Source organism: Melanostigma gelatinosum, assembly GCF_949748355.1.
Source record: "Melanostigma gelatinosum genome assembly, chromosome: 15".
Lineage (NCBI taxonomy): Eukaryota > Metazoa > Chordata > Actinopteri > Perciformes > Zoarcidae > Melanostigma > Melanostigma gelatinosum.
The window spans coordinates 12,130,130-12,143,132 of NC_136648.1; the positions used below are offsets into that span (position 1 = coordinate 12,130,130).

Below are 13,003 nucleotides of genomic sequence, written 5' to 3' on the forward strand. Positions count from 1 at the left end.
AGAAGAAGAAGAAACGTAATGGTCGTATCTAATTTGTAACACTGAAAGGCAATTCCCTAATGGATCCCAAATTATCTGGACATTTATTATCACTTAAAGTATATTTCCTTCCATATCTACAAGGTTTTGGAAGTCGAGTGTCCGTTAAACAACAATGAGGCATATATAGGTCTACCTCCAATACAACAACATCAGGACAAAGTGAGAGAATAATATTAATAAGTACTGATACTGAATCAAGCACTCACGTCCAGGAGGGCTTTACTGTGCCAGCAAAGTTCAGAGGAGCTTGAGTCCATTTTTTTTAATCCGGAGGGAGTTTTATAAACTCTGTTGGACTGTAAATCTGTACATTTTACAAACATACATACAGGGTTTCAATAAATGAACTGTAAATATCCTGAGTGATTTTATAGATATTGAGATAACATCTTGCGTAGGTGGGCGGCTACAGTTCAGACAAAAATCTGCCTCAGATTCTGATTCAAGAGTCAAATATTGTGACCTCTCTCTGTATTTAAAATCCACCCAAGCTTCAGCGATTTCATCATTTAGACCTTTCCGGCCCAAATCATCATCCGTTTTTTTGAATAGCTTGATTTCACAACACGGAGGGATGACACATCAGCAGAGCTGTCCTGCACAGTGTCAAATTGTCTGAAAGCAAATTGGCCTCATCATCGCTGAGTGTGATCAGGTGACATGTTTGGAATTGGAAATTTTTCATCAAACCATTTATTCTAATCTAATTTATTCTGACTTAAAGTCCCTGCATTAGCTTTCACATTAATTCATTTGAATTATTCATTCAGAATTCATGCATTCATGAACTCGCCCAAAACTGGATGAGACGATGCTCATGAGAGTTACTTTCTTTTAACTGTTCATAATTTTACCTCTATCCTTGTTTCAAATGTAATTCAATATAAACTGTTATTAAATTGTCTGCTCTTATCTGTTTTGTAAAACACTTTCGGTGGCATTTATTGTGTAAAATGTGCTATATATAAGTGTATTAGTATTGCTATCATTACTTAACTGGAAATACCTGATAAAAACTGGCTCAACGTATTAGCCTGACAGGGAATTCTGCTCTAGAAATACACAACTCCAAAGGCCAACACATATTTTTCTCTATTTGGTAGATTTCTGAATTTTTTTTTTAACCATGAACATTTCAAGAAGTTATATAACAATGTGCATTATATTGTATTGTATTACCATAACTTGATAATCACTAAATCACTGTGAGTGAACCCTGCTGTGTGTATGTGTCGCTGCTGCCCCCTGTCGGCTCCTGCGTGTGGTATTCCGGGGCAGCAGGGGGCGCTGTGTGCTCACGAGACATCCTACTGAAGATACGTTGCCAAGTCAACCTTCCGCTACTTAACAGACCCATCTGAATCGAGGAGGAAGAGCAGCAAAATCTGCTCAAAAATGGTGAGTTACATTTTTTAAATATACATCCATTGTACGCAGTCATGGTGTGTAGAGATGTGATGGATGGTAGAAAAGTGTTTTTAGTGGTCTGAGGGGTCAGATGTTTGTGGATGTTTTGTCGTACTCGACCGGTGAGCTGCAATGTTCCAGCGTGGCGCCTCCATGGCTGACGAAACCTCAGACTTACAATGCAGAGCACTCGCACCAAGCTCAAGAAAAATACTAGTATAAAGACACAGTGACGCTCAGAAGTGTTAACATTGTTTTCGTTCGCATGATACTTTTTTCCGGTTGTAGTTTGCACGGTACCATCTTGACTGTACTTTTCCTCGCAGGGTTTCGTCAAAGTGGTGAAGAACAAGTCCTACTTCAGGAGATATCAAGTCAAATTCAGGAGAAGAAGAGGTAAGACCATATTGTCTTCACTTCAGCTTCATTACCCTGATTGTGACCATGAAGCCATGCTCGTGTTTCAATCAATCTAAACGGAAGTCATTGACTCTTTGTAATTCTATAGAGGGGAAGACTGACTTCTTTGCCCGGAAGCGCCTTGTTGTGCAGGACAAAAACAAGTACAACACGCCCAAGTACCGAATGATCGTCCGGTTCTCCAACAGGAACATCTGCTGCCAGGTCAGTGACTTTGAGATGGTGGCTGAAACTCAAGTGGTCTCGTATTAAACATGACCTGACTAACCCAATGTGTCCGTCTCGTGCAGATTGCCTATGCAAAGATTGAAGGAGACCAGATTGTGTGCGCTGCATACTCTCACGAGCTGGCCAAATACGGCATCACAGTGGGCCTTACTAACTACGCTGCGGCCTACTGCACCGGGCTGCTGCTGGCTCGCCGGGTAAGCGTGTACACACACACACACACAGAAAGCTGCTGATGTCAGCACATGAATAGGATAGTGAGATTTGTGCTCTCACAGCAATTTCAAAGTTCAGATTTATTGTGTCATGTTTCGAAAGGGTGTGATCGTCACGTGTTTTTAACTGTTTTCTCTTATCCTCTCCCGTACCTCCCTCTTCTTAGCTGCTGCACAAGTTTGGCATGGACCAGGTGTACGAGGGCCAGGTGGAGGTGACGGGAGATGAGTTTAACGTGGAGAGCGTTGACGGACAGCCGGGCGCCTTCACCTGTTACTTGGACGCAGGCCTCGCCAGAACCACTACAGGGAACAAGGTGTTCGGCGCGATGAAGGGGGCCGTAGACGGAGGGCTGGCCATTCCCCACAGGTCAGCATGAGAACGTGAACAGCAGTTTATTTTAGGTTATATTTTACGTGTTTTGCAACTCCACCTCTCCACTAGTGGTGTGGTTTCACTTCGAGAAAGAGGACACAAGTTTTCTTTTTCCGTAAAGCCAGCATAGTTTTTGCACGGTTGGTCGATGACCAGTCGTGGTTTATTGGTTCTTCTCTGCTTCTTGATGATGATACAAATCCCGCTGAGCAAAATGTAGTTGGTCCTTCATTTGCATTCGCTGATGCTTACTGTCCTTTCAAGACGGGGCTGAGAGAAGCGAGACGAACCGAAGCAAGCGCCTCATTGTATCACAGTGTGATTGTTTTGTAGGAGGAGGAACATGATTAAAAGAAACCAGGAAGAAAAAAACATTCATAAGAAATGGTTACATTAATAAGAGAGCTGAATTCTCCGTCACCAAGCTTGATGGTATCGCTGCTCTGCCTTGTTTCTAGTATAAAACGTTTCCCCGGCTACGACACGGAGAGTAAAGAATTCAACGCAGACGTGCACCGGAAGCACATCATGGGCATGAACGTGGCTGACTACATGTCGTACCTGATGGAGGAGGACGAGGACGCCTACAAGAAACAGTTCTCGCGCTTCATCAAGAACGGAGTCTCACCAGACGCAGTAAGATGAAGGCTCCTCTCGCACAATATAGACTCAGTAAAGCATCTCGAGTCAGTTTCACAGGTGCAACCTAGTCGGCCAATCAGTCGGCCAGATTAGCGTAGAATGAAATGCTCTTAATTTATGTCTGGGCCAATATCATAAATGAAATTGCTGCACGGAAGTTCGTCCATCCTGTGAGACGCCTCCTATTTTCTAGCTCCATGAATTAGCCTACAAGTGTTAGGCTTGTGTTTTTAGTTTAAAAGAAAATTGCAATTGATGCACATCACTGCTCCTGAAGTAATTGATTAGATGTCAGTTATTGTTAGAGCCCAGCTAATACCTTTAGGGCTGACTGATATTAATTTATTGAAGGTGTATAGTTTGCCCAATAAGTGATACATTGCAATAGAGAGTCTTGCAATATGTTTGAAGTTGAGTAGGAACACTGCATCCATTACATAGTTTGTCCACCAGAGAGCAGTAATGCGTGTTTTAATAATGTAGAAAGTTGCCTTGATCACAATTGTTGTTACTGGATTTGTTTGTCAAATATTCGATGACTGTGTTTGCCGGTTCTCTGCTTCTTGATGATGATACAAATCCCGCTGAGCAAAATGTAGTTGGTCCTTCATTTGCATTAGCTGATGCTTACTGTCCTTTCAAGACGGGGCTGAGAGAAGCCAGACGAACCATTGGGCACAGTGAAATGCCGTAGACGTGGTGCATTAACATGTGGGCTGTGTTTGTCTTTTGTCAGGTTGAAGAAATGTACAAAAAAGCACACGCAGGCATTAGAGCGAACCCCGCCCACGTACAGAAACCCACAAAAGACGTCAAGAAGAAGAGGTGGGTTCTTATTTCCTTGATTGCACATTATAGATACCCTGGGAAAATAACGGTTTAAAGTCTAAGTGTTTAATATCGGCACTGGGAAGCTCCCAGTGCTGAGCGGACAAACCTCTCCTGTGCTGAATGTTAATGGAGCTGCTGTTGTGGTTCTTTCCGGCAGGTGGAATCGTGCCAAGTTATCGCTGGCTCAGAGGAAGGACCGCGTCGCCCAGAAGAAGGCCAGCTTCTTACGAGCGCAAGAACAAGAGGCAGAGGACGGTTAGGCGCTGTGCTGCGACAACACGCACATCACAGACAAATAAATTTATTTCAAACTCAAGTTTTTGTCTGTCAATAGTGTGTATAGTCAATAGTAGGTTGCATGTACTTATTTAAAGAACATTATTTACAGTAATTAACCTAAATGACTCAGTGTGATAAAAGCTCCCAGTGTGGTGTATTATAAATCAGACCTGAGCAGAGTTACAGTGATGTGGTGTGGCGTTTAATTGTGCAAAATCATGCTGGTCTCTTTATTAAGTAAACTACTTTTTTTTTTTTTTTTTTTCCTTTTTACATTTTGAAAGTAAAAACAAACACGGCAGCATTGAGCTCGACATGCTTTACAGGTCACGTCTGTTCTGAAATGCATTTAAAGTGGTAAATCAAGTCAGGTTGTCAACTCGGTCACAGCAACTTCGCAACAGGCAATGTCTGGAATGAATCATGGAAAATACTCTATACAGCATTAGAGTGTGACCACGGGTCGATCACAATCTCCACCGTCGACGGTGGTGAACATTCATAAATGACTTCAGCTGGATCTCTGGCACAGACAAAATCCAATAACTGTGATACAGCACACTACCACAAATGCTCGTGTCAGTGACAAATATACAAGATAACTTCACAAATTAAATACATCGATATTCCTCGTGTCGTTGATGCAGCATTGACGATGTCACTAGTGTTACAGCGGAGGGATACAGGAAGATCCCGGTGGAATACTGACAAATACCATCACGGCGTCTACTTTGACGCTGATGAACTCACTTTATTATGCAGATGAGTGACAAAGGGAACGCCTTTTTTCCATTTGATTTGTCACTTTTGTTTGCTACCTGTTCAAAGTGAAGTCTGGTGATAGTCTATATTTTAAATGGTCAAATATACCCCTAAAAAGGAGCAAATAAATGTATTCTCTTTGTACAGCCGGTGTAGCCGAAGCCCAAAATAGTTTGTCACATTGTTATGATGAACACTATGCCACAAACGGTGTCCTGTAAACAATGAGTGCCCCAAATGTGAATTAATTGCAGCAGAATTGTTTACACTATTCACTCCTGTTTGAGTAACTTTTGCTAAAAACAGCTCCCATGGACATTTCTTCACTTAAAAAAAAAAAAAAATTGGTGTTTGCTGGTTTTGGTCTTTTGCCTGAATTTTCTGGACACAAAAAAATACAGGAATATCAACTGGCGAATAATTTAACGGTACACGCCCTTATCATGCCATGATGCTCCGGAGCAACCGTAACGTAACAAAATATATGGGCCCATCTTAAAATAGTGCCAACTGGAGCTTTGTACAACTCTTTCAATCTCCAAAATATCTGAATGATTTTGTGGCAAAAAAAACAGCAACGTGGTCTCAGCTCTTGAGAGTAACAGTAAATCTGTTGACCGGGCCGTTATCAGCAGTGCCCTACGAAAACATCCCACTCCCGTGATGAATACATGACTAATGTGGCTGCATAAACTCTCTTGAACATGCAATCATTCAGTTTATTTAACCTCTGACACTGGAATGTAGACTCTCCATCAGCTCGATCATTCATAAGTGTTAGGAGCAGATAGAAACTACTTCATTAAATTTGCAATTCCTAAAATCACAGCATCTTTAATACTCAGCTCCACGTGTGGATATTTCCGAAGGACTTCCTCGTCACGAGTCTTTGGTGTGTGAGATCTGTTTCCACAGCAGAGCTTTCAGGTTGTTGAGAATGAGCGAGTGCTCCATGTTCATCTGTCCAGCATTTCCCTTAAGAGCCATGCAGACGTACAGCTGCCTCTCAAGCTCCTCCCTCAGCCCTGACGGCGCCCCGCGCAGGAGGTAGTCCTTCAGCGTGCCGCATGCCTTTGCCAGGTTTGGCTGAACCGGCTCCTCCCTGCACCGCTTTTCCGACGCGTCGCATGACGTCTGGCAGTCGACCCCGTACACGCAGTCGGCGTCAGTCTCGCACTTCAGCACCCGCATGGTGCGTCTGAACTCGTCCTCGGGAACCACCGCTTGGGTGTTGGTCAGGCGGAGCTCGTGGCGGTCGGTGTAACCGAAGTGCGCTGCGGCGACGTCGCAGATCAGGAAGCTACCGTAGGTGCCGTGGAAGATGTCCTCCACCAGCTCCAGGAGGCCCATGGAGATCTTTGCTTTGCGAGGCCACGAGGGGGTGAACCACTGGTCCATAGTGCGCTGCACGCTGCTGGGCACCCAGGACACCAGCGGCCAGGGCAGAGACAAACCATACAGGGGCCCGTAGGGGACTCGCTCCGTCATGTACAGGTCCCCGCAGTAGCCCAGCAGGCGAGGGGTGTGTCCACGGTCCTGGAGCAGCAGGCCCAGCAGCACCTCCAAAAGAAAAGAGAAAGCACAATTTAGTCTCCCCAAGCAGCTCGGAGTGATTTCATGTTTGCCGACACTTTTTCACAGAGACATCTTACACAAAAACAACATATTTTGTGCCACAGATAACAGCGGCTTGTTAATATACCTCATCCATCTGCAGTAGGGCCCATGTAGAACGCGCTTCTGGCAGTGACACCCGTCCATCTTTGTTTCCATCAGCGACAGAGAGGATCTGGCTGACGAGGCTGGCGAGATTAGCCTGCTCCCCGAGCTTGGACTGATGGATAAAGAGAGAGGGACAGAGACTTGAAGAGGGCTGTTCCAGGCTTTAGTCCATCATGCCACAGACTAAAATATGTGGTTCTGTATGAACCTCTCTGAGTCATTTACCTTGAGGTGATTGAAGACCATCTCTCTGAACTTCTCCACCGATGTGCCTCTGGTGGGCTTGTCGAACACGGGGGCTTCTCTCCGTGGCTCCGGCTCCTCACCCAGCTCGTAGTGCACGACCTCCCCCAACTTACAGCGGATGATCCCATCGTGGTCTCCCCAGCTTCCCGTGTACACCTGGCGAACAGAACGACAAAAAAACAAACTGTAAACATGCTGAAAACAGCCAGTGGTAGAATCACAACTCTAACGAAAAGTAAAAGTGTGTTTCCTACTTGGTTGTTTGGCAGCGTTGACAGACACCTGCTCATGTAGAGCGTGTCTTTGTCACACAGACTGCTGCAGGCTGAACCATCGATGATTCCCTTCCTGTATTCATCACACTTGGAGAAAGACAGAACATGTAGAGAAGTGTAATTCAATTTTAAGCCTCTTTATAATTGTATTCATCCATTATGTTAGACCCCGTGTGTTTGATAATCTGAGGGAATATTACTATTCTAGATGTTAAACAAAGAGCACAAGAGGTATTTACAACACGTTTTAGTCGCCACACAGAAATCTGATTATATCCTGAGGTTTACTGGTGTTCCTCATGCCGTGGTAGTTGCAAAATAAAAGACCATTACAAACAAAAATCATTAAAAAAAAAACAGGGTCCAAACAAACCGAGCCATTACTCACAATGGCGTTCTTGCACTCGTGTCCTCTGCACAGCTCTGTGTAGGCAGAGTATTGCACATAGAGCACCCAGCTCCCCACCAGCACAGTCAGCCATGTAAGGAACAGGTACTTCACCCGTACAAAGGAGATCCGAGCCTGTGGAGGGCGAGCAGAAACAGAAACTCTTGTGAATCGATCCAGAGCCTGAAAATAAACCAGGCTCACAGTTAAGAACAAGGAAGTAAAGTCCAACTTACACACACACACACATTGTTAAAATGTTCAAGTCGATGTACTGCCTGTATAACCACATTATGAACACATTATACAGGCACAGTATGCTGATTCAAGCCAGACGTGTACTCCCTAATCAAACCTGATCACATAATATGTCACCATGGTGACAGCATGGGGGGTGTCCCAAAAACAAAGAAGTGGCTGATTAGTCGCCATGTGCAACAATAGCTAATTAAGCTGTATATTGGTTTGGAGCTGCAGATCACAATGGTCCAGTGTCACATGCTATTCTGGCATGAAAATAATTGTTGTTATCCTGTTTCTTTATTGTTGGAATGCTGTTAACCGTTCAACGATTAAAATGTTCAGCTCTTTCACCAGAGGTCTGCTATGACTTTTTATATACCTTTAAACGTTTTGAATTATTAAGCTTTTTATTTTCAATGGGATCTCTATGGAGAATATTTTCAAATGGCTTCAGGCACACAGGTGTTCGCGATTGAGCCAATTAGTGATGTTGATAAACTCACAGACACACGCGCACACACACTCCTCTCCCTCTCTCTCTGTGTCTCTCATACAGTCATTCAGTCTTAGGGATCTTCAGAGATCTTTTCCCCCTCCTCCTCCACCCCATTTTAAAATAAAAGCCGCACACACATGATTTGTTGCAGCTGTTACGTGTTGCATCTCGGCCAATCAGACATGAGGATTCTGATAAGTTTCCTGATTCGAGTGACATTTACACACACCGCGACACAAGAGGGAGAGACGAGGAAAGACATGGCAGAGCAGGACAACAGTCATGTAAGCTGTAAAAGATAAAACATCAGACAATCTCCAAATGGGAAAGTTTGCCAGAGATATCAGAGGCTCTCTCTCTCTCTCACAAATTCTTTCTTCTCTCTCTCTCTGCCTCTCTCTCTCTCTCTCTCTCTCTCACAAATTCTTTCTTCTCTCTCTCTCTCACAAATTCTTTCTTCTCTCTCTCTCTCACAAATTCTTTCTTGCTATTCTTGCTATTCCTGCTACTACCAGTACTAATAACCAGTACTAATACTACTACAGCTATTAGTGTGACTGCTGATACTACTACTTCTACTACTTCTTCTAATTACAAATACTTCGACGACAACTTCTACTGCTACTACAAATATCACTACTGCTACAACTAGTACTTATTCAAATGCTACTCATACTTATACTGCGAATAATACTTCTACTACTACTACTATAAATATCACTACTGCTGGAATTCTTTTAAGCTACAGAAACCGTTCGAATATCAAAATGTTCAGCTCTTTCAGGAGAGGGGTGACATAACTTCATATTTGTAATCTTTCAACTTTTTGAATTATTCAGCTTTTTGCAATTTTTTTTAAATTGGATATCTATTTTCAGCAATGTTTTTGAGATTCATTTCAGCTTTCAGCATTCCAACGCATTTTCAGCAGGAAATGCATTTTCTAGTTAAAATTACTGCCCGTGTCACATGATGCACACATCACATGTCCCACAGTGTCTCTGTGGACAGAGCTGCTTCTGTGACACGGTGCAAGTTAATGCAGTCAGGGACTTATTTTACACGATATTAACACAGAATTCTTCATTCCTAAAAGAAAAAAAAATGTATAGGTGACATCCTAAGAGTTAAGTAAGTAAAACAAATCCCGAACAGCGGTTGGAGCATTGTGCGTTGGAGACTTCTACTAAAACAAAACGGCAGAGAGTTTTTCTTCCAAGGACTGAAACTGCACTTGGGAGGATAAAGAGATTTTGATTCTCACTCAGATCACATGGCGGGGACAGCTTTGTGTTGTGTGGGTTTGGGTTTTCTCTCAATTCAGCTTCGCAACTGTTTCAAAATCCCCCCAAAAATACGAACCTGATAAAAACCACAAATGAGGTTTTCATGAAATCTGTTCACACAAAATATGCAGCACTTTCCCACATTGAGCTACAGACTTCAAAGAAAAGCACAGGGAGGGTTCCAGGAAAACCAAAATAATTCCTGCCTCGCATTTCCCTTGGTGCATTTCACCAAATTGTCCAGCGGCAGCAGCAGGCCGTTAGAGCTTTAACAGCAGTTTGTTATTAGAGCTGTAGTCTCCTCTGCCCAGCTGCGTAGTTTTTTAAACACTCTGTGTCCTGAGGAGATGAACAAACAGATAGCGGGCCTCCGGGGAGGGAACTGGAGTTATCGGGGGAGTACAAATCTACTACACAGCACTATCTAAACCGACTCCTTTGCTTACGCCTGTACGTAGAACATCTTTGTGCATGAAACACACAGACAATATGACGGGGGGATAAAAAGCCATGTGTGCACGTCGTCCGTGTGGCGGTGTGTCTCAGTCTGTGCAGACACATGATGAAGCCTCCGAGTTAAAGAAGTGAAACCCGAGCAACAAAGAGCTTCATCCTTCACTTTTCAATTGAATACTATGTGTTGCACAAAGCATAATATAGCGGTACTAAATATATATATATTTACACAGTATATACTCTGTGGTAAGCGTACTGTAAAACTGCAAATGTAAACTGACAGAGTTTGAACTGAGTAAGAAAAGTTGAGGAAATAACAAAAAGGAATACAAATATTACACTTGAAGAGTGGAATAAAGTAAAATATAAAAACAGATTCTTCCTAAATGAAAAGGAAAACATCTTTAAAATGTACCAGTTAAGGTGGCAGCAGATGCAAGATACTGATGTTAATACTGATGTTAATCAGAGCTGGTTATGAGTAGTGCAGGCAGGAAGACTGAGCAAAGTCCACGTATGGAAAACTGTCGGGTGATCAGCTGTCAGCAGTTCGATTCAGTTACCGCACGTTAACCCTCATGAAGTATTGACTCCTTACAGTCGCGTGACTACAGCAGGGACATAAGACCTGCAGTATATCACATCTTCATATACTGTGGATGGAGCAGCCTGGAGCTGGTCTCAGGGATTCATGTAGGGATCGGGAGGTATTGCCCATCATCCTTCTCTCTTCTACGTCCTCTATGGAGTCCACAGAACTCCTCAGGACTGAGCTTTTCCTGTCTGCAGTCGAGACATCGAGCAGAACGACTGGATAGAAGATGGTCGATGCCATCCAAGAATGAAAAAACATCTTTACAGATGAAGTCCCAAAAACAGGGCAAAGCTCACAGCACTTGAGGTCTGCAATGTTAGTATCAAAGAGACTCAACAGGAAAGAAAGAAATTCACATAATCCGAAACTGAACTCGGGTTTGACAAAGCTTTGAAATTCAAAAGACATTTGTCGTACTTGAATGGTCGATGTTCAGAGATTATGAGGCTGCACTGTTTAGTCCAGTACAGTAGTTGTGTGATACATGTCGGGGAAATGGTTTACCGAGTTAACTAGATAACTTTAGTACAACTAAAACCTAGAACCCCTTCAAATCTGAAACATGGACTGATGAAGAAAAACAACATTGTTCTGGGTTTTCTCTGCAAAGGGATCCAGATAACCCTGTAGACTTGTTATTGGAGCCTCGATACAAACCAGACGCCAACACATGTTGGTATGTCGCCATAAACCAGCGAGTCCTCTAACAAGACTCCTTTTAAATTTGGTATCAGAGTTTGCATTATGTTGGTATGTTTACCTAAATATAGAGGCAAATTTGTAATTTAAAAAAAAAGTAAGCCAAATAGGCAACAAAATGCACAAATTTGCTCAAATATCAGACCAACACTGAATGTACTGAACCAAAACGGTTTCTATCTTTGAACAATCAAACTCTGCACCAAAACCACACAATAAACAAATACAAACTAATTACAGAACAAAATATAGAAACACAGGACCAGTGTGGCCAAAAACGTAGGTATACTGTACTTTCTTTTTCTATGTATAGAGATCACCTCAGGACTAAAAGAAACCCTTTCTGCACACGGTGTTTGGCATACAAACTATTCAAACAAGTACAGCATGAAATGTAGCCGAATTGAGGCTGATCTGGTTGAATTAACCAGCGCACGAGGCCGCAGGAAAACACTGGCTGTCTGAAGCCAGATTAAATGTTAACCTCCTGAACTCTACTGTAGTCCCCGGACTGTAGTTCATGGCCAAAGTTGTGATAAGCTGACTGTACTGTATATAATGAAGCAATATGCTTACTCTTCCCAGGAGCTTCCCTGTATTCTGGTCCTCTTTCGTAAGCTCCTTAGTGCTGGGAGTAGTTACTGGCAACAAGCCAGTGGTACCCCAATGAGAAGATTCAACCGTATTATCCAACCAAAGGGATTTACTGCTGCTCTGGCACTATCGGAGGTGATGAAATAAAGGTGAGTCTAGGCATCTTTCCAGTCAAATGTGAGGAGAAGATAACTTCAAATGAAATCCAAACAGAGATCCCTCCCTGGACTGGGTACAATAAAAAGTCCTCACATATTATCCACACTCTCAGTGGAAGGCCTGTGCTCTGCTCTGCTCTGGTTCTGGATCAGCAAAAAGAAGACGATTAACTTAATGTTTCATCAGCAGACTCATTCCTCAGGTAGATGGAAACAGCCCATAATATCCATCAGAAGAGCTCGGGGGCTGCTGCCAGCTGTCAGTCTGATGTGTCACCACGACGACCACGATACACACTAGGGTCCTCGGTCCAAGTCAAACACATCCCGCAGTGCACCACGACAATCCGATTAACAGAACAATTAACAGTGATATTACCTGGAAGTAGAAAGACTTTTTCACCCAGGCGCGTGGAAACAGACCCTTCGCCATCACAGAAATAGATCATCTCAATACGTGGACCTGGCTGTGGGAGATCATCCGAAACACAGCGGACAGCGTCTTCCACATAACACGACTTCGTTCACAGAAGAGACGGAAATTAACGCATTTTGTATCAGATTTGAGCCCCACTGTGATCCACGGCCCTTGGACCGTCGGGTTGTCTCGTCCTGGTGAGTCGCTCTGATGTTGCACTTTGCC

The 13,003-nt window shown here is 43.3% G+C and overlaps 2 protein-coding genes across 2 annotated transcripts; one reads left to right on the forward strand and one right to left on the reverse strand.

Annotated features, from left to right (window-relative positions):
- Positions 1-1,338: 1,338 nt before the first annotated feature.
- rpl5a (ribosomal protein L5a) lies at positions 1,339-4,477 on the forward strand. Its single transcript, XM_079285300.1, has 8 exons — positions 1,339-1,440; positions 1,776-1,845; positions 1,958-2,073; positions 2,160-2,294; positions 2,480-2,682; positions 3,147-3,324; positions 4,067-4,155; positions 4,319-4,477. The coding sequence occupies exons 1-8, from the start codon at positions 1,438-1,440 to the stop codon at positions 4,419-4,421; spliced, it is 897 nt and encodes a 298-aa protein (XP_079141426.1). The 5' UTR covers positions 1,339-1,437; the 3' UTR covers positions 4,422-4,477.
- Positions 4,478-4,715: 238 nt separating this feature from the next.
- Positions 4,716-12,978, reverse strand: dipk1aa (divergent protein kinase domain 1Aa). The gene is made up of 6 exons (XM_079284732.1): positions 12,740-12,978; positions 7,834-7,968; positions 7,425-7,532; positions 7,150-7,326; positions 6,905-7,036; positions 4,716-6,762 (listed from the first exon to the last, which is right to left on the reverse strand). Exons 1-6 carry the CDS (start codon positions 12,791-12,793, stop codon positions 6,082-6,084), a joined length of 1,287 nt encoding a protein of 428 aa, XP_079140858.1. The 5' UTR covers positions 12,794-12,978; the 3' UTR covers positions 4,716-6,081.
- Between the last annotated feature and the right edge of the window lie 25 nt (positions 12,979-13,003).

Excerpts from the sequence above, each read along its gene's own strand:
- rpl5a (XM_079285300.1), top strand. Across the intron at positions 2,295-2,479 it reads GGCTGCTGCTGGCTCGCCGG|CTGCTGCACAAGTTTGGCAT; the intron begins GTAAGCGTGTAC and ends CCCTCTTCTTAG. Across the intron at positions 3,325-4,066 it reads ACGGAGTCTCACCAGACGCA|GTTGAAGAAATGTACAAAAA; the intron begins GTAAGATGAAGG and ends GTCTTTTGTCAG.
- dipk1aa (XM_079284732.1), bottom strand. The coding sequence starts at position 12,793 with ATGGCGAAGGGTCTGTTTCCACGCGCCTGGGTGAAAAAGTCTTTCTAC. Across the intron at positions 7,533-7,833 it reads ACGAGTGCAAGAACGCCATT|TGTGATGAATACAGGAAGGG; the intron begins GTGAGTAATGGC and ends TCTTTCTCCAAG. Across the intron at positions 6,763-6,904 it reads CCCTACTGCAGATGGATGAG|GTGCTGCTGGGCCTGCTGCT; the intron begins GTATATTAACAA and ends TTTCTTTTGGAG.